At 38.5% G+C, this 27,187-nt stretch overlaps 1 protein-coding gene across 1 annotated transcript in view; it reads left to right on the forward strand.

Moving 5' to 3' along the window:
• Unc80 (unc-80 homolog, NALCN channel complex subunit) overlaps window positions 1-27,187 on the forward strand; it is a 195,664-nt gene that overhangs the window by 89,398 nt on the left and 79,079 nt on the right. The window contains exons 23-26 of the mRNA XM_051190388.1: window positions 9,710-9,922; window positions 16,911-17,046; window positions 19,922-20,055; window positions 23,488-23,653. Of these exons, the coding sequence (XP_051046345.1) occupies window positions 9,710-9,922; window positions 16,911-17,046; window positions 19,922-20,055; window positions 23,488-23,653 (649 nt within the window). The remainder of the gene's footprint in view (window positions 1-9,709; window positions 9,923-16,910; window positions 17,047-19,921; window positions 20,056-23,487; window positions 23,654-27,187) is intronic.

The raw sequence follows: 27,187 nt of genomic DNA on the forward strand, positions 1-27,187 counted from the left end.
GTGTGGGCATTTTGCGTGCATATCTATATGCCGTGTGCATGGTTGGGGCCTGCAGAGGCTAGAACACGATGTTGGATTCCCTGGGACTGAAATTACAGATGGTTGTGAGCTACAATATACGTTCTAGAATCAAACCCAGGTCCTCTGGAAAAATAACTAGGTCTTTTAACTGCTGAGCTATCTCCCCTGTCCTGATCCCACCTTTCTGCCCATCACAGAGTATTTCCTAAGGTCAGAATAATCTTGGATTTTCACAACATGGAGATTACCACTGGCATCTAATGAACAAAACCAAAGTTGCTGATAAGCATCTTACTTATAGTATGCCACCCACAAAACAGTGATGCTCCAACCCAAATGTTAACAGTGTTGATGACATAAACAAACAAACAAAAACCAAAAGCCTCAACTAATATATGTTTTAGCCTATATTTTGGAGCAACACTAATTTTTTATTTATAAAAGGTCAATTTAGAGCCAGGGATGGCAACAGATTTCTTATAATCACAGTACACATTCTGGGCTACTTAATGAGAGCCTTAACTCTAAGCAAGCAAGCAAAGTTAGCTTCACATAGAAGCATGTGTCCTGACCCCCATCAGCTTGAGACTAGATATTTAACCAGCGGACCAAAAACTCTTAGGGCAAATATTTCTAAGTCATCCCACCCCTACCCCATGACTGTCTTTCTAGTTATCTCTTGCGCTCTTCCATCTCACCTTAAGAAATAAAAGTTAAAATTTGGTCTAGGATTGTTAGATGTTTTAAACCAAAGGAAGTTTCTCTTTCCATTCAGTCCATTATATGAAACAGAAGACATCATTTGTTTTTTTATGATACTGACTTAAAACAAGACCATGACTTGAGTAAATGTGAAAATTACTAGCCATCCATGTCTTGAGCTGAACGATCATGCCCACCCCTGCAGCTACTGTTGAAGTGGACAGAGGCAGCTTGCCCATTAATGGGAGAGAGAGAGAGAGAGAGAGAGAGAGAGAGAGAGAGATGGAGAAAGAGAGAACCAGAAACAGACACACACAGAGAGAGAGACAGAGACAGACAGAGAGAGGGGAAATTTTAACACATACTGAGACACATAAAAACTGCTTATTCCCATTGGTTTTAAATAAATAGATCTCACACCAGCAAGCACTTTATATTTTATTGTAAGGCAATAAAAATTATGTGATTCCCCAAGGACCATCATAAAATATTTAGCTTTCAAAAAATAGGTAGTTCCTGTGCAGTGTTATGTGAATTTTCAGGATCTGTTGAGGTTTCTTTTCATATAACAAGCTAAGATATAGCCCCTGAGGGAAAGGAATGTATTGCAATTATACCTTCCAATTAACTGTTGTGTCCTGGTAAATATATTTCTAGGTCTCCAGGCACAAGACAGCCCAGCTGTTTGGTTTAGTATCCCAAATCTCTGCTTCACCTTCACAATGGAAACCATTCAATATGTATAACAATCATAATCCAGGCAAAACAGAAAAAAAGGAAGGGGTCTGGATGCATGAAGCTTTCTAGCTCTAGTTGCAGATTGTTCAAGAAATTCATACTGTACTGTGACAATGTCATGACTTCATATGACTTCAACTAGACAATTCTGTAGCAACCAAAGAATCTACCTTCCATTCAAGCAAAGGAATTTAAAAAAAAGAAATCATTGGAACATCAGTGATTTCACCTTTGTTTCAGAGATTCTAATTCCTATAGTTTAGCTTAATATAGTTCAATTTTCCACTTAAAATGGATTTATAAAACTATGACACAGTGGTATGGAAGGAAACTCTGCACAGCCGTAGTAGCTGAAAGATCACCTAGGTAGAGAGATTAATAAGAAAGAAGATTTTTAATATATTGGCTTCTGTTCCAGAAATACCAGCAGTACCGCCCTTGGCAGACCAGTGCTGTCAGCTTTTGGTGTTGTTTGTTTGTTTTTAATTTAAAAACCATATAATTACTTTTCCCCTTTCTTGTTTCTCTCTTAGTCCCTCTCATGTCTCCTCCCTCCAACATTTCTCATATCTCTTGTCTCCTCCTCTCTCACTGCCAAATTAAAAGCCTTTTTCTTTGAATGTACATAGGTATGTATATGTACACACATATATATGTATAGACATGTACACACTATAAATTGTGTCCATTTAGTGTTGCTTTGTGTACATGATTTCAGGTCTGTATTGGATAACCAAGCATGGGGCTCATAAGTGGGAAAGACTAATTCTCCCTCTCTCAGCAGTGACTTGTTTCCCATTGTTCTTTGTCTAGAACCTGGTGAGATTTCTCCGCTTCTGTGTTAGCTTGTCCATTGGTGTTTTCCTTGTTCAGGCCTTGTTTAGCAGCCATATCATTGAGGTGTGGATATAGCATCATATCCAGGAGACACAATCTCACAGTAGATTTCTTGGGTCTTTGGCTCTTACAGTCTTCCTGTCCCTTCCTTCACAAGTTTCCTGAGCCTTGGGTGTTGTGTTGTAGATGTATCTGTTGGAGCTAGGTATCTGATGACCACTTGATCTCTTATTTTGATGAGTTGTATTCTGAAATGGTCTCCATCTGCTTGAAAGGGAGTATTTGATGATGGACATCTTAGTTAATGAGAAGAGACACCAAGACCATGACAACTCTTATAAAGGAAAACATTTAATTGGAGCTAGCTTACAGTTCAAAGGTTTAGTTCATTGTCATCATGGCAACATGAAGATAGACATGTACTGGAGAAATAGCTAAGATTGGGCCTGGCTTGAGCATTTGAAACCCCAAAATGACACACTTCTTCCAAAAAAGCCACACCCAACAAGGCAATACCTCCTAATTGCATTCCCTAAGCATGCATTCCCTAATTGCATTCCCTAAGTCTATAGGGGCCATTTCTATTCAGTCTACACAGGGGATGAAAGTTATGCTCATCTGTGGACAGGCTGTTTTAAAATGAAGTTACAAATTATACTGATCTAATAAAGTGACAGCAGTAGGCTCTCCTCTAAGATCTGCAACCTCAGTGGTTCCAGGAAGCTAGGTACCAAGTTTCTAATACCAGGCATGGTTTCCCTTTGCTTGTTGGGGCCTTAAAAGTCCAATTAACCAGCTGCTGGTTACCACCAAGATATGAGAATCGCCCTTAGGAGTATCTTGCTGTGCTGGTCCTGGTTGTGGTTCATAGGTATCACAGCTCGGTGGGACCTGTGTTGTTTTCCCTCATGGAAACTTGTATGGTGACTTCTGATACTGTGAAAGGAGGGGGCTTTCAGGTCAGATCCAGCTTGAATATTCTGAATCCTGTGCCATGTGTGTGTAGTGCCTTCAGCAGCCTTTTAGAGGAAACTAAGGCTAAAAACAACAGACTATATTGCTTGATGGGTATGAGTCGCTTGGACTACCCTGACCAACAACTCGAAAGGAGGTTTGTTATGCCTGATACTTGAGATTTTGTTATATAGTCTATGGTTCTTATTAGGAACATTGTCATCCTAAGTGGCATAACTTTGTTTCATTTGTGTGTGTGTTTTACAAAATTCCATAGAATGTATATTACCTATGTATATATAACATAATTTAGGTAAATATAATGCAATTCCTTAATGGCTTTTTAAATACCCCAAGAGTTATTTGTCCCTCCTCCAGCTGAACCTGAAAACTGAGAGGAGAAAACATAAATCCACTATTGTTCAGCTGAAGCAAGCTTTATTAAACTCTGGCCAAGATGATGGATAGTGTCCAGCTCCATACCCAGGATTGCCAGAGAAACAGCATAAATTAGGTCAGCCAAACCCACAAGGTTATGTATTTTCTGCTTTTGTCCAATTAGGGCCAAGTGTATATCCTGATGTATTTCCTGCCCACTATCTCCTCCCTGATTGTGATAAAACACATCCTGTGCAGTTGGGGCAACCAACCTTGTTTATAGAAGTCAAAACAGGTGGTTTGTTATCTTGCATGAACAACAGTCCCCAGCATTCCAGGAAGTTATCTGTCCTTGGGCAAGTAGTGCTTATAGGTTAACTTTAGCCCTTATACTTGCTCTTTCTCCTTCTGTAGCTCTCCCTAATGTTGGTACCATGTTTTTCCCATTTGCCCCTGCACATCACCTGTATCCTATTATTTCCCTCTCTAGACAAGTTTTAACATTCATTATAACTATGCCTTTGTCACTTGGTCTTTTTTTAGCCAAGCAATGTTTGCTTGATTCATTCCCCATCTGCTTGAGTTATCTTTCTCCCTGATGTGAGTTCATCCATCCCCATTATGTCATACCTGCATCTTTTACTGCTTCTGCTGATTGCACCGAACTATAAGAGTTCAACTCCACCAGAAGGAAAACATTGGCTTTCCTTAGTAGCTGGAAAGAAGGAAAGAATACTCTGTTCTGGGTAGTATATAGTCCTGACTTTCCAAATCTCCACTTTCCAAAACTATGATTTAAATAGTACTTAAAAAAAAAAAAACTCATCGTAGTCATATTCATACCAGAATGACTTAGATTTTGTTGCACATGTGTTCTGTATTTATTCTTGTTGCTTACTACTAGAATGCATAGTAGTATCCTTAGCTTTGTGCCTTAGCACCCCCCCCCAACTTCCTGTGCAGAAATATTCATAAGGCAAGCCTTTAATCCCAGCACTGAGGAGGCAGGGGCAGCAGGTCTCTGAGTCTGAGGCCAGCCTGGTCTACATAGTGAGTTCCAGGGCAGCCTGGACTATGTAGAAAAATCATGTATCAAAAAAAAAAAAAAAAAAAAAAAAAAAAAAAAAAAAAAAAAAAGAAAGAAAGAAAAAAAGAAAAACAAACAAACAAAAAAACTGAAGGGGGATATGCATACTTAATGATTTAGAAACTGACATAATTAACAGCTTGAGTGTAGAATTCCCAAGCCTGCCTCCCATCTATCAGGATCACAAGGATTTTTTATAAAAGGCTACAGTTTGAGCCTGTGCTATAATTCCTTTATTCAAACAGTGACAGTTATCAGTGACACTAGATTTTATAACATAACTATCATAGCAGATCCATTAGATAATAATCAATCTTACCCTTTGTGTTGCATTGTATAATAAATTGAATATATCCTCAAATGGATCTAAATTGCATTTCCAAACTTTAAACTATGATGGCCAGTAACTGTATGCTGGTAACATTTGGGATTTATAGTGCTAAATTTTTTAAGGTAGAGAACTGAAATTTCGGTTCATCTAAAAACACTTCTTTTTTATAAATTTTATTTAAATTAAAAAACAATCTTATTTTATATATCAATCCCAGTTCCCTCTCTCTACCTTCCTCCTCTGCCCCCCACGACCCTTTCCATCCCATCTCCCATCTAGTCCCCAGGGAGGGTGAGGCCTTTCATTAGGGATCATGAAATTTGTGTGAAGTTATTTGGGGCAGGGCTAGGCCCTCTCCCATGTATCTAGGCTGAGAGAGTAGCTCTCCATGGGAAATGTGCTCCCAAAGTCCATTTACGCACTAAGGATAAATACTGGTTCCACTATCAGAGGCCCGATAGACTGCCCAGGCTACCTAGCTGACACCCACATTCAGGGGGCCTGGTTCAGACCTATGCTGGTTCCCTAGCTGTCAGGCTGGGGCCTGTGAGCTCCCACTTGTTTAGGTCAGCTGTTTCTGTGGGTTTCCACAGTATGGTCTAAAAACATTTCTTATACCTCTTCCCATGCATTCATCCATCAATCGCTCATTTCATGGGCCCTTAATTATAAGTGATGAAAAGAATCTCTGCCCCATGTAACTTGTCTAAATTGGGTTTTACCTTTAACCCTGTAAAATTCAGAATTCATTGTATGGTGCACTGCCAGTGGCGTTGTTTCTGTCCACTGTTACTAAGCATGGAATACACATTGTTTTATAATGAGACTCTATCACAGTCTGGCAGGCAAAAGATAAATTTGCAGTGTTGGCCGTGCCCTCTAGACACAGACGTCTCAGCCCTTTTTTAGATGAAGACAAGCATATCTGACATGCTTAGTAAACACCTACACAGGAAGACTTGGTATTCAGACTGTATGGAATGACATCATAGTGTTCATGCCTTTGGTTCAGACTCTTGGCATCAAAGAATGGACTATCCCTTTGGCTTTAGCCATCTCTTGGCCTCTGAACAGACTTTCATCACTTGTCACTCATGTGTTAATAACTGATTGATAACATGGTATTCATCTGGTATTTTATCTTTTTGTCTATATTAACTTTCTGTCTCCTGTCAATGATGCTTGAAAAATTAAGCCCCTCTGTAAATATGGTTCTTAACTAGAATTTTTATGATGCATTACTGTAATTTTTTTCCTTTTAAAAACATTTTTAAATTACGTGTATAGAATTCTTGATACCTGCATTTAAAGTTTAGACATGAGACTTGTAATTTACTTTAATCATCTAAAGCAGCATGAAAACAAAGATTTCTCAGTGAGGATACTTGCCAAAATTTTACAGGTGGAGATTTGCCAGGTGAAGGCTGTAGGTCATGGGAACATCATTTCTGGAAAGATATGAGACCATATATTCAGGAAAGGTCTTCTTTAGTTCACTTAGGTTGTACAGCACTTGAGATGGGAATAGACAGAGAGGTGAACCAAGTCACAAAGATTGGACATCATTTTTCATTGTATAGAATGATAATAAGTTTTAAATGGTAGAATGAATGTGATATGTGTTAATATTAATGTACTGATTGATTTTTATTCTTAAATATGTTCTGCCTCCATTCCCAAAATTCTCTTTTAGTAAGACCTTTGAATATAAATGAAGGCAATGTAATTACAAGGAGAAAATAGCATATGTGTGGCACAGAAGAGCATCACATTGGATACTGCATTTTCCCTTCATAGTCCAAGGTTACGTGCAAAACATGTTGGGGCTTTTTTGTCTTTGTTTTTCTTAAGACTCTTAAAATAAGAGTATTATTTTTTATCATAGTGTTGTTATATATTATAATTTGTAAAAAGTCAGCTGTGACATAAACTCTACACATTAATATTTATTTTAGCATTATAAATTGAATTGTTTTGAACTTTGTAGTTAAAATGCTAAAAAAAAAAAAATTCAACCTGAAAATCTGTTATCACTGACAGCCTAGAGTCACTGGGTGACACAGAAGTGGTTGGTGGCGTTGTGACATCTTTAAAAAACTGTCACAGTGGGCTCATAAAGACCTGAGTGACATGTGCTACAACCTGGGTCCATGGCACCATGTGTGCCTGAACTGCATCCGGGCCATGTCTGCGGTCCATGGCCCTGCCACAGCCAGGGCTGCACAGAGTTGGCCCCACCCTTGTCCTGCCCCTCACCAGCTGCAGCAGACACTGCAAGTCACATGGGTAGCACAGTAGAACTGACCCCATTGGCAGGGTGCAGTGATCTGGCGTTGAAGGTGTGAGAGTGGGAGATCTAGCCCCACTGTCTGCCTGTCACAAGATGCCCTCCCTCCTTCTCCATCCCTCCACGCCTGTGGTGGTTGGGAGAGCTGGCCCTGAGGTCATGAGAATGGGAGAGCTGTTCTTGCCCCTCACCAACTGTAGCACTTGGGAGAGTGGGTCTTGCTACCCACGGGGCAGGAGAGCTCACCCAGGAGTGAGGATGAGAAGAAAAACTGACCAACCCAGATACCACCCAGATGCTGAACCAAGGCTATGAATTAGTCTGCCCCAACATCCACCTCATCTATGAACTTCTGGAGCATCTGAAGGGGCCCTACCTGCAGGTCCGAAACTGCTGTGTCTCTGTGACATAGGGTAACAGCAGGGTATCCAAGAGGAGCCTCAGTGAGGGCCCAGCATGGATGGTGCAGCAGAAGCCATAGGCCTGGAACCAGACCAATGACTCAATGCAATGACCAGTTACAAGTAAAGCTGAATGGACTAAAGGGTATGCTGCCTGACTCAATGGGCCACACTGCATCTCCACACTGAGACTTCTTTTGTTTAGTTTTTTGTTTGTTTTGCTTTGCTTTGCTTTTAATTTTCATTTGTTCATTTATTTGTCTGGAGGTTTTGTTTGGTTTTGGTTTTTCTTTTTTTAAATATATATTTTTTATTTGAATTAGAAACCGGCTTGTTTTACATATCAATCCCAGTTCCCATACCCTCCTGTCCTCTCCTGCCCCCCCCCACCAACCCCCTTCCCATCCCCTTTCTGCTCCCCAGGAAGGGTGAGGTCTTCCATGGGGAGTCTTCAAAGTCTATCATGTTATTTGGAGTGTTTTTCTTTTAAATTTTATTTTATTTGGGGGCAGAAGTTGCAAGGTCAGAGGGCAGATAGGAAGAGGAGGGTAGATGAATAGGATCAGGATTCATGATGTGAAATCCACAAAAAATAAAAGGTTAAAAAAGAAAACACTGACACAACAAACTTTTGATGATCCCTGATGAGAGGCCTCACTCCCCCTCCCCAGGGAGTGGATGGGGGATGGGATGGGGAGTTGGTGGGGGACATGGGAGGGCAGGAGGGAGAGGGAGCTGGGATTGGTATGTAAAATAAGATTGTTTTTAATTTAAATAGAAATTTATTTCTAAAAAACTGACACAAATAAAATACAAGGTAACACTTTATATTTTTTCTTATGACCTACTGATGACCTCCTCCTCTGCCTCCTAGTTCTCTGCTTCCTCCTCTCCATCTTCCTTATCCTCTTTTTCTTCTCCTCCTCAAGCATCTTTCCTAACCCCTTGCCTCTTTTCATATGCTTGTTAACTTTTAGAAAGTTCAGTAGAGTATCTCATTTTTCCAGATTCTGGGTATCAAACCTACCAGTTTTATTTTTAAAACCACATCTTTGCATGACAAGAGGGAGTCCTGCTTTTTGTTTTCCTGAAAAAATATTCTTTCTCATTATCCATTAAATAATTTCTTCTTTTCTCTAATATTTTCAACTAAAGTGATACTTAATATAAAATATTCTGTTTCTCATTTACCAATTAAATGATTTCCTCTTTAATATTTTCAACTAAAATAATATTAAGCAGAATTTGGCTGTTATTCAAGAGGAAGATAATTCGACAAAATTTCCTCTTTCTTTTTATAATACTCAAAATATGCAAAAACAAACAAATAACCAGTTCACCACCTAAAACATGTGCATGGTCTTAAATAGCATACCAGTATAGGGCCAATATAATAACAGCTTGGATTGAAGTAAGATTCACTCTAGACATAGAGCATTTGCTTATTCACGTTAAAATTTTACTTCTTTTTGAAGTGTCTTATTTAAAAGTCTTTGAAAGGTCATTCATACATACCTTTAAGTCCTAATTACCCCATTCTGGTCTGTTACTGTTTTATCTTATCTTATCTTATTGTGCTTTATTATTATTTTATAAATGCCTACTTGTATTCTAAAGAGAAAGAGGAAGAAAGGGTGTGGGTTTGGGTAGGTGGGGAATTGGGGAAGATCTGGGTAGAGGAGAAACCACAATCTGTATAATTTGTATGAAAAGACTCTATTTTCGATAATATATATGTAGTGAAAGCCTGTGATCAGTTGAGAACTGAGAAGGTGAAGGTAACTTGGGCCCTCTTACGATATCAAATTCCTTCATGTCTACAGTGCCTTTGAGATTTTTCAGATTTTTCACAACTGTGCTAATGCCAACCTGAGAAATGTGGCCAAGCTAAATCAAAACACAGTTCCATTTGAAGCTGATTTAAAGAAATAGTTTTATTAATCCCACATTGTTCTTTCCTTAACCCTTCTCAGGAAGCCCCTGTGGTGGCCAGAGCAGCTCTGTTCCTGGAATGTGCCCGTTTTGTTCACCGGTGCAACAGGGGCAACTGGCCAGAGTGGATGAAAGGGCACCATGTGAACATCACCAAGAAAGGCCTTTCCCGGGGCAGGTCTCCCATCGTGGGCAACAAGCGGAACCAAAAGCTGCAGTGGAACGCTGCCAAGCTCTTCTACCAGTGGGGAGATGTGAGCTTTTGTCTTTCTTCTGCAAAACACGGGGCGTTTGAGTGAAGTGAGGCTTCTCTTAGTGAATTTGTTTTAGAGGCAGTTTATTATCTGTTATGTTCCAGCTACCCAATGAACACTTTGGGGGGAAAGTAATCATTTAATTTCTCCAAACAAATCTTTCAGGCTAAGATTACTGTTTGACTTTATAGTTGAGGACACTGAGGTTCATACAGGGCAAGTAACTTGGCAGATTGCATATAGTTGAAATGTGTGTATTTCGTCTCCCATGTTGGATTGCGAAGCCTTTATTTTAATTACTATATTCAAGAAGCATCTTTGTGATCAAGTCTTTGCTATCATTATAAAATATTTAGATGCTGGAAGCATATTTTTTTTCTCTTTTTAAAATGTTAATGTTTTTATTCTTTGGCAAGTTTCTATATGTTTATTTTGGTTTACCCATTTTCACCCTATCCATTATCGTTATCAACTCTCAACACTTTCTTTCTGCTGAAGCCCTTCCCCCCCCCAGAAGCCCCTGCTGTTTTGATTATTTTTCTTCACTTGCTGAGTTTGCCTGTAGGTACTTGATTGATCATGAGTATGAGGGATGCTATTTACCAGAACGTGGGCTACTTAGCAGGGGCTACACCACTAAAGAAATGTTATCCCTCCCAGCACCCATTTACCACCCTTCTTTTAATTTCCTAATAGAGTTTTTCTTCTAATAATCGCCATCGATGTACATAGGTATATGTCTGAATAAGTGAATAACAAAGAAATGAAGCACTCTGCTTTAAGAATTCTAATATAATGGACCCTTATAATGCCAACTTCCTCATTCTAAGAAGGGAAAAAGTGAACAATAAAAAGAAATTCAAGAAGACTAAGGGTTTTTTCCCCCTTCAATATCCCAATACCACTGGTGTAATTCCCTCAGTGACTTGGAATTCAAGAATCGTCTTTGTGATCGAATCATTGCTATCATTATAAAAATATTTACATCTTGAAGAGTAATTTTGCATTTGAAAATGTTCATGTTTTTGTTCTTTGGCAATTTTGTATGTGTATTTACTAGTTTTAGGCTTGCCAGCCAGGACTTGCGTTCAATCCCCAAAACTCATGCAAGAAGAAAACCAAACATGGTAGTACCCACTTGAATTCTCAGTGTCGGGAGGCAGAGACAGGTGGATCCCAGAGATATTAATTACCAGCCTAGCCTAACCAGTGAGCTCTAGGCCAGTGAGAGGCGCTGCCTCACAAAAACAAAGCTGGTACTGCCTGAGGAGCAGAGCTGCAGTTTCACCTCTGGTGTCCATGTGTACATGGACATGTGTGTATTCACAAACCCATGTAATAGTAAACAAAGAAAGAAAATGCTATTATACTGCATTCAGATTAATTTTATCAGAGAATATAATAGATGCATGTAAATTATTGAACTGGATGACACATGAATGCCCACTATCAGATTTTTATGTTAATTGTTCATTCTACCTGATTAGGGCAGTCTGTACTCCAGAGTTTAGGTTTGCCCTCACTGTTTTAGAGAAAGTAAGTATATTCATGACCTAGCTGGAACTATCTGGCCTATAAACTAAAATCTTAATTAATAAAGGGTAGCCCTTTGCCATTGTCTCTCTTAAAGTGAAGATAAAATAGTATAAATCTTCAAGTAAAATTTTTAAGATTCTCACAGTGTTGTTTATTTGAAAAATAGTCTCACTCCCCTCATTCCCTGATCATACTTTAACCCTGTCTCACTCTCTTATCACCTGTGTTCCAATATGTCCCCAGATAATCAAGACATTGGCATTAATTGCTACTCCGTCACCTTGCTGATACTTTATTTTCTCTTGTTAAAGGTATCCACTGGTCTCTACACAGACCTCTAGTAAGGTCTCTTTTCCTAGATGATAAAAATGTTACCCTAAATTTGTTTGGTGAAAAGCTATGCTAAAAGAAAAATCTTAAAGGCACGCATCTATTTTAATAGAAGGATTGGTGGAGAAAACATAATTGGGATGCAGGTGGAGATAGAGTGGGGATGGCAACTGTCATGTTTATAGGATGGGGTTATGACACAGCAATACATTGTTAAAGGCAGAAATATGAACATAAGATTCTATGAGATGTAGAGCAGGTAACTGGAGGGAGCTATTGTCTTCTTCTCAATTGTGTATGAACCCCTCACTGAGACTTAACACCTAATCCATGTATGAGTTCACCCTGAGTGGCCTTTCCTCTGGTTAGCATAAAGCTATAGCCCAAGAATTCTCACTAAACATATTTGTAAAGCCCTGTCTATCTCTTTTATATTTAGTACTCTTGTTATTAAAATATTGACTACTATTTCCCAATTATTTAGTTTCATAATCCTGCTGGTGATAGTTTTTCTATGAGACCACGTTTGTTATTATTAAAGCAAAATCATCAGATTGGAAATGTATATCACCACATGACAGTGAGCAGGAGAAAGGTTGTTCTTATTCCAACACCCTTTATTTTCCACCTCAAATTATATTAAAAACCTTCCAATCCTCTACTGGTAATAAGTCTCAAAAGCCCAAGTACTTTTACATAGTCTTATTCTCCAGTAAAATAGAGATATAAAGTGTTTCTCTTCAGCATTTTAAGTCTTCGGGGGAGGTATAAAGTCCTTAACTCCTATATTTCTCCCAGGCAAAGAAACAATCAACTATAAATGACCAGCATTACTGTTACTCTATTTGAAGAGGTTGTACTAGGTGGACCCTATTCTGATGATAACATTAAAGAGGACATACAAATACATTTGGAGGCTTCTTGCAGGAATACATTATAATCACATTCACCAGATGTGCATGATGTCTCTCTGAGAAAGGTGCCTCCAGGTATTGTTTCAATATAATGAAAAACAAACTATCATATAATTCCATTTCTACTTGAGTCTTCAATTGTATGATAAATTTAGATGTTTTATAGAACATATCCCCAATATGATCTATCTTTTTGATTTCCTGCATTAGAAGACATATAGACAGACTATGTGAGGCCTGAATTGACTGTTATTCCAACCAATAATCTGCAAAATAGAGACTATCACTGGTAGTTTTTAAAGCCTGAAACATCAACAGACTTACTTAATATGATAGCTATTTAGATTAATTACATGAACTAAGATTAATAATTTGCCATTAACAGGTAAAATTGCATTTAACTTCAACAATGTGTGGGCCACTGTTTTAAAATCTTCAAATGATAATTCTTATACTATAGATATATTAATGTAGTTACAACTCTAAAATTTCTCCATGCTTTATTAACTTGTTATAATTAAAATATGATTAATTTATTTTCATATTATTTTAATTGAGACAGTCTACAACAGAAACCTATTTTATTACAGAGCTCACAGAGCTACCCCACACATCACTTTTCCCCAAGAACTACAAAAATCTTCCACGCCAGTAAACCTCAAGGTCACTGCTACACACACACACACACACACACACACACACACACACACACACACACACACAAAACTGCTGTTCCTAAAAGTTTGAGCAGTTTTAGAGTCTCTCAGTTGATGTGAATTTGTAAACAAAACTGCATTTTCAAAAAATCTGGCTAATTACTCTACCATACAGAAACATGGACAGCGTTTAAACTCTCTACCTCATTTAAGGAGTGCTCCCCTCCGACCGTCCTCCTCATATAGTCATTGCCTGAGATCTTTTCGTATGATTTTTCTTCAGGGTCTCAATTCCTGCGTGTCTAATGCTTGATGTGTGATAACACAGAGTACCCTGTCTAGAGCACCTCTGAGGTCCCAGGTCTGCATTGCCAATTTCATCTTGGAGGCATTTTCCCTGTATCCCAAACTTAGTTTGACCCAAATAAAACCCTTCTTCCTAAATACACACTCATCTGCAGTCATGTCTGAGCCTTTAGCTCATGTCTGATACCACCAGCATTTGAGATGTCTACCATCTAGCACATTCCCAATCTCTTTCTCGTCTAAACAGTCTCCCAGGTCAGACCTTCATTACTTCAGACTTTGATGAATACCTTCAGTGTGTCTCATCCTCCCAGCCACGCCCTCTAACATGTTTTGCACACTGCTAGATTGTATCACATTCATAGGTCACAATCTATTAAAAACAGTCTCCAAACTGGTCTCTCTGCTTCCTGCCTTGTCCTCTCTGATCCATTCTATAAACTCCTGACTGTTTGGTTAGGAGAAAATGGTTTTCCTTGAGTTACAGCACAAATTTTTCAGGTTGGTATCATTGTCTGACTTTTGCTTAAATAATTTCTAAGATTTAGGAATGGTGAAGTTGAATTAGTTCATGCATGCAAAGCATATTTATTTTAAACCTCTCTATATAAGTTTACTATGTTTATATAAATTTATGTGTATTTATGTATATTACATATTTTAATTATATATTGCATTTTAATATTTGATGTTATAATTACATATTATATACATCTAATAATATATAAAATTATAAATGTATAAAAGCAGTAGACTTCTATAGATTTAAAGCCAAGCTTCATGTCTTTTCATTACCTTCCTGAGCAGGTAACCTTCCTGAGTAGGACAAGAACCCTCAATGGTTCATTAGGCTACCCTGTCCTAAGAGACCTTTCCAGCCTTCCTGCACATTTTCCTCATTAAAAAGGAAAGAAAGAAAAGTTGTTTTTAAATGATTTCCTAGTGAATCCCTGAATGCTTCCAAATCATAGAAACTTATAGTTGGCTTCCAGTGAACTCTCTCTATTTACAGTCAGCTGGCAGACACACCAGCCTCTCTGGGTCTGTGGCAATGAGATACCTGGCTCTTGGAAAAGAGAGTGGTGTTTATCTTCTGAACTAGTCAGTGTGTCATTTCAACATGTTCTCTCCTCCCCAGGGGACTCCTAGTGTAGTGAGGAAAAGGACATGATGTGGCATGTTCAGATTCTGTCCACAGCTTCCGCTTAGTCTCTTAGCCTCCAGAAGTCCCTGTTCACCAGTGATCTTCCTGTAACTGCATTCATAATTCATCAGGACACATGTAAAAAAAAAAAAAAAAAAATGCCCCAGCGCACTTCAACAACTTATGTAGGCTCGTGTTTCATTTAATAGCTTACAATTTACCTCACTTTATAAATATTTCATGAATGGAAGTAGAAAGGAATTACATCTCCGTAAGGCATTCCTCCGTAGATGAGATGTAGAATCTTAAATTATTATTTAGATATTTAGAGTTATCTTAGGTAAGTTCAGGGTTTGACCTTTTTTTTTTTTTTTAATAAACTGTGGGTGGGTTTAATTTAAATCATTTCATTACAATATCCCAGAAAGATCAATTAAAAAAAAAAAAAAACCTTTGAGGTGTGCTGTTCAGCTGTCTATGTCCACTCTTAATGCCTCCTTTTCAGAACAAACTCTTTGGGGTGCTACTTATGATTTTGTTTTATTAGTTTAAAACTTCTGAAGTTAGCAAGAATAATGGGAATCGTGAAAGCTTTTGATGGTACTTTCTTGTCAGGACTTTTTTTTTTTTTCTGGTTTGTAGTTTGCCACTTAATTCCATGTGTTGTGAAGACCTTTTTATTTCCAAAAGTTTAACATATTCAAAACAGTCCTGCTTGGTGGTAGAGCTTGCATAGCAAGCTCAAGGAGGATGGGGGGCAGAAAAAAAAAATAGTCATGCTTTATTGAAAGCATCCTGGATGCACTAGGCACAACTGTTCATGGGTACAGGTTGGTTTCCAGTAGCGAGTTTAATCCCTTGCATGCTTAGAACCTTGTAACTTTGCTAAGGAAGAAGAGGGTGAGCTGGAGTTTGTTTTTATTAATGCACAGAGCACAACTGTCAGCCCCCAGTCAGGGTTCATTTTAGTTTTGTCCTTGAGACTCCTTCCTAAGGCTGTGATCTTTCATTATTGCATAGTCTACATGGTTTGGATACAAAAGGAACTGGACAGAGATAGTGCATTCACCTCCTATGGAAAATCCCTTTTAATAAATGGTGGAACAATGTGTCATGATTCATAAGAACAGATAGCAAGTGTCTGATTCTGTGTATGCCAAGTTAAGAGCCAATATTGTTAGTGTGCCAAGTCATTAAAAAGTCCTGTTTCTAATGTGGATTTTAGAAGCTCTACCAGAAGAGCAGTTAACATTTCTCACTAACTTACAGAATATCATGGGAAGGGGAGAGCTCCATAAACACCAGTAAGTACATACATAATGGTATTATAAATAAAATCACAGAAATAGAATTCTTGCCAACCTCCAAACTCATTAGCATGGCACTGACATTCTTGTATGATAGCATAATCAGAAGTACTCAGAGGAGAGATGCTTGTTTTTTCACTGTCCTAAAACCCTCTGTTAAAAATAACCAGATGCAGGATGGGGAGGTTGGTGTGTGAGTGCTTGCTTTGCAAGCATGGTGAACTGATTTTAATTCCCCAGTACCCACACTAAAGGTTCAATTGGCCACTCCTATGTGGGATAGACACACAAGTCTTGCTAGGACTTGTGAACACCAGCCTAACTCACTATTCACTGAGAAAGCCTGTCTGAAAGGAATAAGGTGAGAAATCTTAGAACACCCAATATCTTCCTGTGAACTACACATTTGCACAAATGCACATGCCTGCATACTTACCATGCATTTATATGAACACACAGGAGCGGGGTGTGGAATGACACTGCTTGCTTGCATCAGACCTACAAAAACAAATGAACTTTGAATAAAGATGGACATTTGATCCCTAAAAATGTTGTATATGCATACAAAAGTGTCCATCCCATTTTTTCCAAATCTTTAGAACAAATGACTCAGGAGACAGCACTGTCCCTGCCTTCTCTAGATTCCTTATAGACCAAGATGGTGGTGACAACACATGGAATATTGAAGAGGGTTGTGTGGGAAGCCATGCCCATGCTTTGGCTGACGGTGTGATGTTTTAGAGTCTGTTATCTGTCATCCTTCATAGTGCTCCATTCTTTCCTTTTCTGCTGTAGGCAATTGGCATCCGATTGAACGAGCTGTGCCATGGAGAGAGCGAGAGCCCTGCTAACCTGCTCGGCCTTATTTATGATGAGGAGACCAAGAGAAGGCTGCGAAAGGAGGATGAGGAGGAAGACTTTTTAGATGACAGTAAGGAGACCCCCTTGTCCCTGCTTGTAAGAAACTCTGCTTTAGGAGCACCGGATAGCTTCTTCCTCTCTCATACTCTCTCTGCCTTCCTACATCTCCCACAGACATTTCCCTCCTCTCCATGTGGGTGTGAAGCATGTTCTTAAATACAGAAAGAAAGGGGGAAGGGAAAGATGGAGAGAGGGAGGGAGGGAGGGAAAGAGGAAGGGAAGGCACAAAAATCAGGAGAGAAGATAGATGTGAGGCACAGAAGGCAAGGTGGAAGAAATGTCACTTTTTAGGATGACTCTTGCTGTTACCCACAGACCCATGCTAAGCCTCTAAGAGAGAAAACAACTGAAAAACATTGCTTACTCAGAAGGGTTTTCCCTTCTCTAAGTTTATTTCAGGTTTTATGTTGGTACTGATTTGGGAAAGAAAAAGTTGCAAAATAGAATTGAACAAGAAATGCTTTCCAGGGGCTGGGGAGATGGTTCAGTAGGTAAACTGCTTGTTGAACAAGCATAAGGACTTGAATTTAGATCCTCAAATGCCCTATTAAAGAGCCAGACACAGTTGTGGGAGCCTTAACTTTAGCAGTTGTGGGAACCTTAACTTTAGCGCTGGGGAGACAGAAGATAGGGAAATGGGTAGAACTCATTGGCCAGTCAGGCTAACTGAATGGATGAGCTGATTCACTGAAAGAACAAAATTTTATGGTGGAAAGCTTTTAGAGAAAGATACTTGACATCAATCCCCGGCCTCCACATTCATGCACATACATGTATATCCATATGTGCACATACCTATACTAGCAAGTATGTACACCACACACACACACACACACACACACACACACACACACACACACACACACAAAATGCATTCCAAAGAACTACAATAGTGAACTGTTTAATCAGAGCATGTTACAGTATTAATAAGAAATGTAAAGTTTGCTTCAACTCTAACTGCTCCATGTTGTGTCTATTAGAGTTGTCATAGAATTAGGGACAAGAACACTCCTGCTACATCCTCTGCAGCATCATTTTGTACATACATTGCTCTGTACCATACAAGTCTAAATGGAGGCACACTGAGAGGCATGTTATTGAGTGTACATTTCAGTTTGACCTATAGAATCAATGTCTTTCCAAACTGGAAGTAGCAAGATCTTTCACTTAACCTTTCCTCTTCATTGGCAATTCAAGTTCTCTAGTTATATTTTCAGTGTCGCTCTTGTTTAATTCATACCATTCTTCCACATCCTTGTGTTGTGACATAAAATAATGACTAAATGATAACATTGGAAAGATTAAACCAAAGAAAACTCTCACTGTATCCCTCTCTTCTATTGCACCAAGAACTTAGTATTTTTCCCATTATTTGGGTCCCTTTTCATACCTTAGGAAGTCAGAGCAATGCTCGCCATCTCTGTTGATAAAACGCTGAATTTCTACATGTGTGTATCAACCAAATGATAAAAATCAACTCTGAAAATAACCTAGCCAACTTTTGAGCAATTCTGGGTGTTTAATTTCACTCATATGTTAAACTAATCTTAGGCAAGTCATGCCATAGATGGCAGACAGACAGACAGAAGTCATGTAGAGGCCCTTCAGAATGGAGGGAGCTGAAGCGATATTAAATGTATTGTATACTCTATAATAAACCACAAAAGCTCCATTAGGCCATATGTGATATCTGGTACATCAGTATTTTGTTTGTGTCATTCAGAGCTCTGTCTTTTCTAATAGTGACAGGATGTTCCAGATAATAACTAGGAGAGAGACTAAACCACAGTCAAGGTCACTGCCTACAGAACATTTAAGAGGTGTCTGAATGATAACCTCATGAGTGAAAACACAGATCTTGCTTTTAAAATTTTGCACATCCAGTTAACTTTTAGAGTCCTGTTTCCTCTGTGGAGTTAAGAACGATATGTGTGATTCTCCACTGATTATGAGGTTGTTATGTGTGATTTAACTAATCTTGCACTCCAAAGCTAAATATAATATAAGCACATGCCTTTTTGGATATCCCACATGAGCTCGTGTCTTCCATTCTGAATGAGAGGCAGATTTTTCCAGCCATGTTTTAATTCTGAACAAAACAGTCATGGTTCCCAGGAGGGAAAAATAGGCCAGAGACCCTCAGAAGACCAACTTCTACCTTCTGTGTCAAAAAAAATCATGTATACTATTCAGTTAAGAAATTTCATTATGCCCAGGAGAGATTGGGGATATTTTTTAAATTATTAATAGGTAATGATAATGTAAAAGTTTGATGACTTGATTCATTCAACTGATAACTACTTTCTTTTGTAAGAGGCAGAATGTGGTCTTGTTTTTGCAGAAGATGAAAATGTAGTATAGGTGACCAGGTGACACAAGTTCTTGTATCTGTGTTACATCAGTACTGATTGAACTAAGGCTGAAAGGGCTTCATAGCTCTTAGAAGACAAACATCCCCAAACAAACATCCCTTCCTAAAATGAGCTGGGAGGGTTTTAGGGCTCCAAATCTAGCTGGTTGTCATATAGGCTGTCAAAACGTGATTGAATACAAGACAACTTCCTTGTATTCTGTTTTCACCAGTCTTCTGGTGACATCGGAGCTGTGTGTTGTATTGCCGTGTGTACTCTAAACAGAAGCACTGACATCTGCTCGTATGATACTTTAATGCTGAAGCATCTGTTACACAACTTCCGAGGGGAAGAAGAGAAGTGGGTGGGCATGCCCAAGTCATGTTAACAGGAGTAGGTAAATTGAGGTTGTGTAGGAATTATTCTCATGAGCAGATTAATATTATATTACATGGATGTAGTGAGATCCATCACACCATGACCCTCTATTTGTTATTGGTTTGTCTTCTCATGGAGAATTCTTTCTCTTCTTAGGTACTGTGAACCCCTCTAAGTGTGGCTGTCCCTTTGCCTTGAAGATGGCAGCATGCCAACTACTCCTGGAGATAACCACCTTCCTGAGGGAGACCTTTTCTTGCCTGCCTAGACCTCGCACTGAGCCTCTAGTGGTATGTAAAACAAACAAAACAAACAAACAAACAAAAAAAACCTGTCAATAGCCAGGCTACTTGGAGAAAATGAACTGTAGCTGGATTTCTAGTACTCCCAACATCTTTAAATGCTTGAAGACCAACTGTGTTTTGTAAATTAACATTTTAACCAAAAGCTTTTTATACATTAAAAAGACAATTTCTTCTTTGTCCATTAAAATAATAACTCCAAAGTTAACTTAGAAATCACTGGAGACATCACTTTCAGGTACAGCATTTGACTAATGACCACCACTAATTTAGATGCAAATACCTAGGAGCCTATATTCCTACAGGCAATGGAGAGCTTTATGGTCAACATTATTCAGAAATAATTAGCCGATTTTCTTTTGTACTAACAGCTCCTAGGTTCATATAAGAGTATGCTTACTTCCAAAGAGTTTTCTGACTTACAGTATGGTATAAATAACTGTGGTGTTTAGATTCTCAGTATTTTCATCATATAGTTATTTTTATGGCATTTCTTGTGGATTATGGATAGACAGAAATAATGAATGACAACACACACACGCACGTGTGCGTGCGCGCACACACACACACACACACATTTTATAGGCATATAAAAATACAGCCATGTTCCAGTAATTATTAATTTCACTGTCGCTATAAATACTATGCAGGGCTCATACTCCAGAGTGTGTGCTAACAGGGAACACCTTGAGCTTCTGAGTCCCCTGATGAAAACCAATGGTTCTTTTGTCACAGTTCACCTGCAGCTTTACCTGAGGAGCCAAACAGTTTCTCAAACTGTCACACCAACTCCCCATTTAAGGGTATTTCAGAACTCACCTCTCCTGCTGTTAAAACCAAACAGTATGAATAAGTCAGTCCTGGGGTGGGGCCACAGAGATTGAATAAAGAAATCAGTGTTCTGTTACCATCAACCACTGGTTTTGATTTTCTAATGTTCTAGCAAACCCATTTCCTCATATCCTAAAACCAGAATAAATAAATGGGTATTTTCAAGTTAGAAACATTTAAGAATGAAATGTTTGTTTTCAAGAGAAAACTACCCTCGCTGGGACTGAGATGCTGGACCATTTGACTGCTGGAAGAGGAAATTCCAGCTACTACCCTCTGCTACATCATGTTGACTTGGCCTTTACTTTCTGCACTGTCATTTTCATCGTGCTGTTGGGAAGACTGTATAAAGTCAAACCCAGACACCACGATACATGCACTTAGTTTGAGGTCAAGCCTAAACAAAACATCAGACCTGTCTACTTCTACTAGCATCACTCCTTTTAGCCTCTTGATTAATGCAGTCTTCTGGAAAAGCATCGAGTGCATCTGAGTTCACGTTTTCAGATCAGCCACAAGTTTGATAAAAAATACATAAAAGTCTCAGTTTCACTCGGTCATTTTTGTTCTACCTTTTAACTCTTAAAGCTCTACCACAATGACTCTTGTTATGAGGTAATTCTGTTCCATGGAGCCTATCTTATGTTGAAGACAAACTTAATAACCACATCCCCTCATAGAGCAGTGCTGGACTCAAACCTGTCAGTGAGAAATGAAACATTTTATGTTTTCTGAATCAATCGGACCTTTTTAGCCTGAGTACTTAGCATTGTCAGGACAGCAGCCCACAGGAATCTCAGCATCCAGAAGACTGTAAGTGAGGCTACAGAAGGCCCTGTGATAAATAGACACTGTATAAGCAACTAGAAAACTTACAGGGAATGCAAAGAAAGGAAGCTAAAAAGTCTGAGACAAGTACAGTAACCTTCAGTCCTTTAATAACAAGAGTAAAGTTGTGTCCTCTTCACCCTGAACTAGGTTTTTGAGAACTTTTGTTCACTACAGTAGCATTGCCGATGCTTAACGTGGGCTTATTTATTTTTTATGTTTTCTTTTTTTGAGATTATAAAATATTTACATCATTAGCCCCTTCCATGTCCTCCCTCCAAATTCTCCTATAAAACCCTTTTTGATCTTTTTCAAATTCATAGCCTCTTTTTAGATATTGTCATATAAATATGTCTATGTATATATTCATACATAGATTCCTAAATATGTAAGTACAGCCTGCTCAGTCTGTATAATGCTACCTCTGTGTGTGTTTTCAGGGCTGACCATTTGATATTGGATAAACCACTGGTGTGCTCTTCCCTGAGGAAGACTGTTTCTCCTGCTCTTCATATTCCTTACTTACTTGTCATTCTTTGTGTAGGGCTGATGGCTCCTGGGATTTCCTCATCTTGTCATTAATTCTTTCAAGAAGAGAATCAGAAATTCCCTCAATACAAAATCAACAATAGAGGCTCTGGCCTCACACAAGCATATTCCTAAACCAGAACTTACTTTCCACATGTATGTACTAAGCAAGTTCAATCAAAGTTTGTTTTGAATGGTACCCTGTCCTGCTTCTCAAAGTACACTTGTTTTCAACAGCACAGACATATTATCTTCCATTTCTTCAGGTCAAAGGTCCAAGCTAAGGACAGGCCTTCCTAAGCTAAAATCAAGATACTGATATGGTTGGCTTTCATTTGTGGTAGGGAAAGAATCTGCCTGCCTCCTTGCTCTTTTTCTACTACTACACCCACCTCATTCCCCTTATTCCATCTTCAGAGGCAGTAATAGCATACTGAAGCTCCCTGGGTCCATAGCCAGGGAATGGTCTTCCATTTCTAAGAGTATATGTAATTAAATTTGGTTCACTTAGCTAACACAGTGCAATCTCTCCATCATAAGATCATTAACTTTAACTGTATCCCCAAGGTTCATGTAACAATATAAAACAACATAATCTCAGGCTCTGGGGGTTTAGAGTTTAGATATCACTTGGGGACCATTGTTCTATTACTGTTGTCTACTCTATAACTCCTACACTTTGGGCTTATTATTTGCGCTTGCCTATCTTCCAACTTAGAATTCTGACTTTCTCAGAGACGGGATCATTTCTTACTTATGCCATTGTGCCTAACATGTTCAAACTGAATGCATGATTATGCAATTAACATGTAAATGACAAAGACACCTCCAGGACATTGGACAGAGAGTTAAAGGGTAAAAGAGCTAGTCCAAAGAGTCCTGTGTTGTTCAAAGATAAAGCACATTAGAAGAAGCTATGAGTTAGGAGACACTTGTTTTCAAATCAAGAATATGTTTCAAGACCACAATTTAAAATGAGCAATTTTAAATGTAACTGAATGTGGTTCATAATGGATAGAGGTTTGCCACAATATGAATGCAGTACGCAGAGTAAAGTGACACCTGCCTATCATTGCAAAACTTAGGAAACTGAGGCCAGGCAAGAGGGTCATGAGACCAGTTTTCGGCTTCTGAGCAGGACCCTGTCAAAAACAAATGAACAAATAAAAAACAGAAAGCAGTGCTTTGTCTGAGGACATCCCAGCATGTACATGTTCTTCTATGCCGTTTCAGGACTTGGAGAGCTGCAGGCTCCGTCTGGATCCTGAGTTGGACCGGCATAGATATGAGAGGAAGATCAGCTTCGCAGGGGTTCTGGATGAAAACGAAGACTCAAAAGATTCTCTCCACAGCAGCAGCCACACTCTCAAATCCGACACAGGTGCTGAGGAGAAGAAAGGTAGGGAACCCAAGGGTTGTTTCATGTGTCTGGCTTTCTCACAGGAAATAATTGATCTGTGATCTAAAGTACAAAACCTGTGTGCCTAAATCCACACAGTGACTCTTGGGACTCTTCACGGCCAGTAAGGTAGGAAAAAACACTTGTTAGAGGTTGAACTTGGCAGCCAGACTGCCTTGGCTTACAATGCCTGGCTCAACAATTCTCTTTGCCCACACTGAATGTGATATCATCAGCCTTAAGATGACCTGCTATTTTATTTCCCAATAAAAAAGGGAAAAACACCCAAATTCAACTATTTTTCAGTAATCTCTTATCACTATACTTTGTTTTATTGACAGAGGACTTTGAGACAGTTAAATATATATAGTCACTGTGATTGTTACATATAATTCCCAACGTAGCTTAAATGTGCTGGTTAAAGCTTTTCAATTCAAAGTCCGAACTTAATTACTGTTCAATGCAGAGTTGTCAATGTCCATGTTTTTCTATAGCATGATGCTTTCTGTAGCATCAGATTGTTAATGAATGACACACCAGTTCAGAAAAGAATCAAAGATTAATACATATTCAATGTATATAATGAGAGTTAATAAATAAAACTACAACTGCAAGGTAGAGCTGCATATGCTAGTTCTGGAAACCAGTTAGGAATAGTATGAAGCTGGCCTCCCTTGACTTCCTCTTCTGCACTGTCCAGCTTATACCAAAACCCGCTTCTCCATCCCTCACTACCCCTTGGCCTTGATGCTAGGAGATAGCCTGAGTTGTTTTGCTGCTGATGCTTACATAAGCATTAGACAAAAGCAAGAACCGTTGTATTTCAGCTGCCCATTGGCACGATGAACCCTAACTTCAGCTTCACATATGTCAAAGTGTGAAGAAGATGAAACTATGAAGATGGCCTTCTCTGTATGACCTTATACACATGACTTGCCTTTAAAGCCACAGTCCTCTTTTCTGCTCAAATAACCAACATATGTACTGTGTCATTAGAGCTTTAATTGAGGCGGTGCAAGTAAAACATAGAACAAATACATAGAGCACACAGAGGACCATGGTGAGTGGCCCTTGTCATCCTTCTCTTCCTACGTTATGAGCAGCTAGGTCAGATATCAACACAGAAAACCCTAGCGAGGTCTAAAAATGTAAGTCATTTAAGGCTCCCTGCCATCTCACCTTCACTCTCCAAAGTTTTTACTTTTTACATTTTGCTGCCCTTCAATGTTTTTTGTATAGAACTTCACATTTTTAGCTAGGCAGTGGTGGCACACACCTTTAATCCCATAACTCAGGAGGCAGAGGCAGGTGGTCTCTGTGAGTTTGAGGTCAGCCTGGTCTGCAGAATGAGTTCCAAGACAGACAGGGCTGTTACACAGAGAAACCCTGTCTTATTCACATTATAAAAAAACTGTACATCTTTGTAGAAAGTTGATTTTGTACGCTGAAATATTTTCAGTGTCCTGTAGACAAAGAATGAATGCATGCTTGATTATTTTAATCAATTAATGAGTGGCATAGCCCTATATATAGAAAACATAAAATAAGAAATGCGGGAACAATGGAGAAAGTTTGAATATTTCAACATTAGAATGTTACTGCCTTTTAGATACAAATATGATTATATAATACCCTATTGAATTTTTATGGGGAGAGGTCCTGTTCTAAAAGAAATAAATGGTCTTGAGCAATTTATAGATGTGAAGAAGTATTAAGTCAATGTGATTTCAAATATTTCCTATATATGTATCCAATGAAGGTAACTTCCATGCTTAAACATATGCCAACTAAACTTTAATTTGGAAAGCAGTCTTTAGCCATTCAGAGTTATTATCACGATTATTATTTAAATTGAATAAAAACTCCAAATACCCAGTTAAGCTTAAACAAAGTAAATTCTCTATCATCTTTAAAAGTAAAATATTTGCTTAATTTTAAAACCATGTCAACTTCATTATCTATGTAGTTGTCTTACTGCTCAAACTCTCACATGCTTAGTGATTTTTGTCATATAATTTGCCTATGTTAATATATAAATGTCTTATAAATAGACAACAGAAAGTTAAAACTATAAATAAAATGAGACTATAACCATAAAAATGTTCTTAAATAGTTGGCAAAAATCTCCCTAAAGATAAGTAAATATTCCATAAGGCATTTGGAAAACTCACCAGCAATTACAGCCAATAAGAAAATGGGTCAATGAGACACTGATAATGTAACTACTATTTTTCTAATGCCATACCACCTGTTTTTATAAAAGCAAAAGTCAACTCCTAAAATAAACAACTTGAGAATGAGTAGATACTACCAAAGGAAATGACCATGAACTTATCCTTAAAACTGAAAATATCTGCCCAAGATCTCTAAGCAGAGTCTGTGAAATTCTTTTACCCCCACCCCAAAGACAAACTAAAACTAGTATTCCAAAATACAGAAACATCTCTTCATTTTGCATCCAGCTACTAAGCACCTGCTTTTTACCAGGAACTGTTACAAGTTCCCAGAAGGCAGCCTAACAATAGCATTTTAGTACATATATTTCTATTCATACTAATTCATAGTTAAAAGTATACCACTATTGATATAACAACTGGTAACACTAAATGCCAGACTTTCAAGAGATATAATGGAAGAAAGAGATGTGGTCAGAGAAGGTCCTAATAATGGACATTGAGCTGAAAGGCTTTCATGGGCATTTCAGTAATACTGAAGGCTGAAGGCCAAACAGAGGCAACTGTGAGGCCAAGGACATCATGGAGAGTGGCCTTGGAGCACCTGAAGAAGGGAAAAATGATCAACAGTGTTATTATAGTATGAATTGGGGGAGGAGTGGCAAGATATAGGTCAGGAAGGCAAGGGGCAGGCAGAGGCTGGCAGATATGCTTAGAGATTTAATCCTACGTTAAATGTGTTAGAGATTGTGGGTCAGTGTATGTGGCTAGATGTGTAGAAGATAGGGAGGAAGGAACAGTAAGAGGTAGCTACACTGGACCAGGGAAAAGGTAATAGGACTTGGAACACTTTGAACTTGTGATATTTTGAAGCATGCAGGAATCATGACTTGCTAATGGATACAGTATAGAAAGGGAGATGTATTACCCACTTCAGATGAGCCTGTTTCATTTTGATTCTAGTTCTTATGGTTATGGAGATGAAGGCTAAAATTCAGTAGTGTGTAGTCTCAGGTGACATATTTATGAACATCATTAAATCTGAATTCTCCACATTGTGTCCCTTGTAATTGATGTCATAATTCTGAACCCTGATATTTCAGGACTGTAGGAGGTCTCCAATTATCTTTTATGTTAGAACAAATTCTCAAAATTAAGTCTCTTTCAGATCCCACTAATTTGAAGTCATTTGGTCTCATTTGTAGCCTGAATAGTGTCATAAACTCAGGCAAAAGACATTAGTATATGCATCTATTAAAAAAAAAAAACTAAGAAGTATCACTGTAATCTAGTCTTTATTTCTCAATCTATTTACACATGAAATTTCAGTAGTGGTCATTAAAAATAATTAACCATGGAG

Source organism: Phodopus roborovskii, unplaced genomic scaffold, assembly GCF_943737965.1.
Source record: "Phodopus roborovskii unplaced genomic scaffold, PHOROB, whole genome shotgun sequence".
NCBI classification, from domain to species: domain Eukaryota; kingdom Metazoa; phylum Chordata; class Mammalia; order Rodentia; family Cricetidae; genus Phodopus; species Phodopus roborovskii.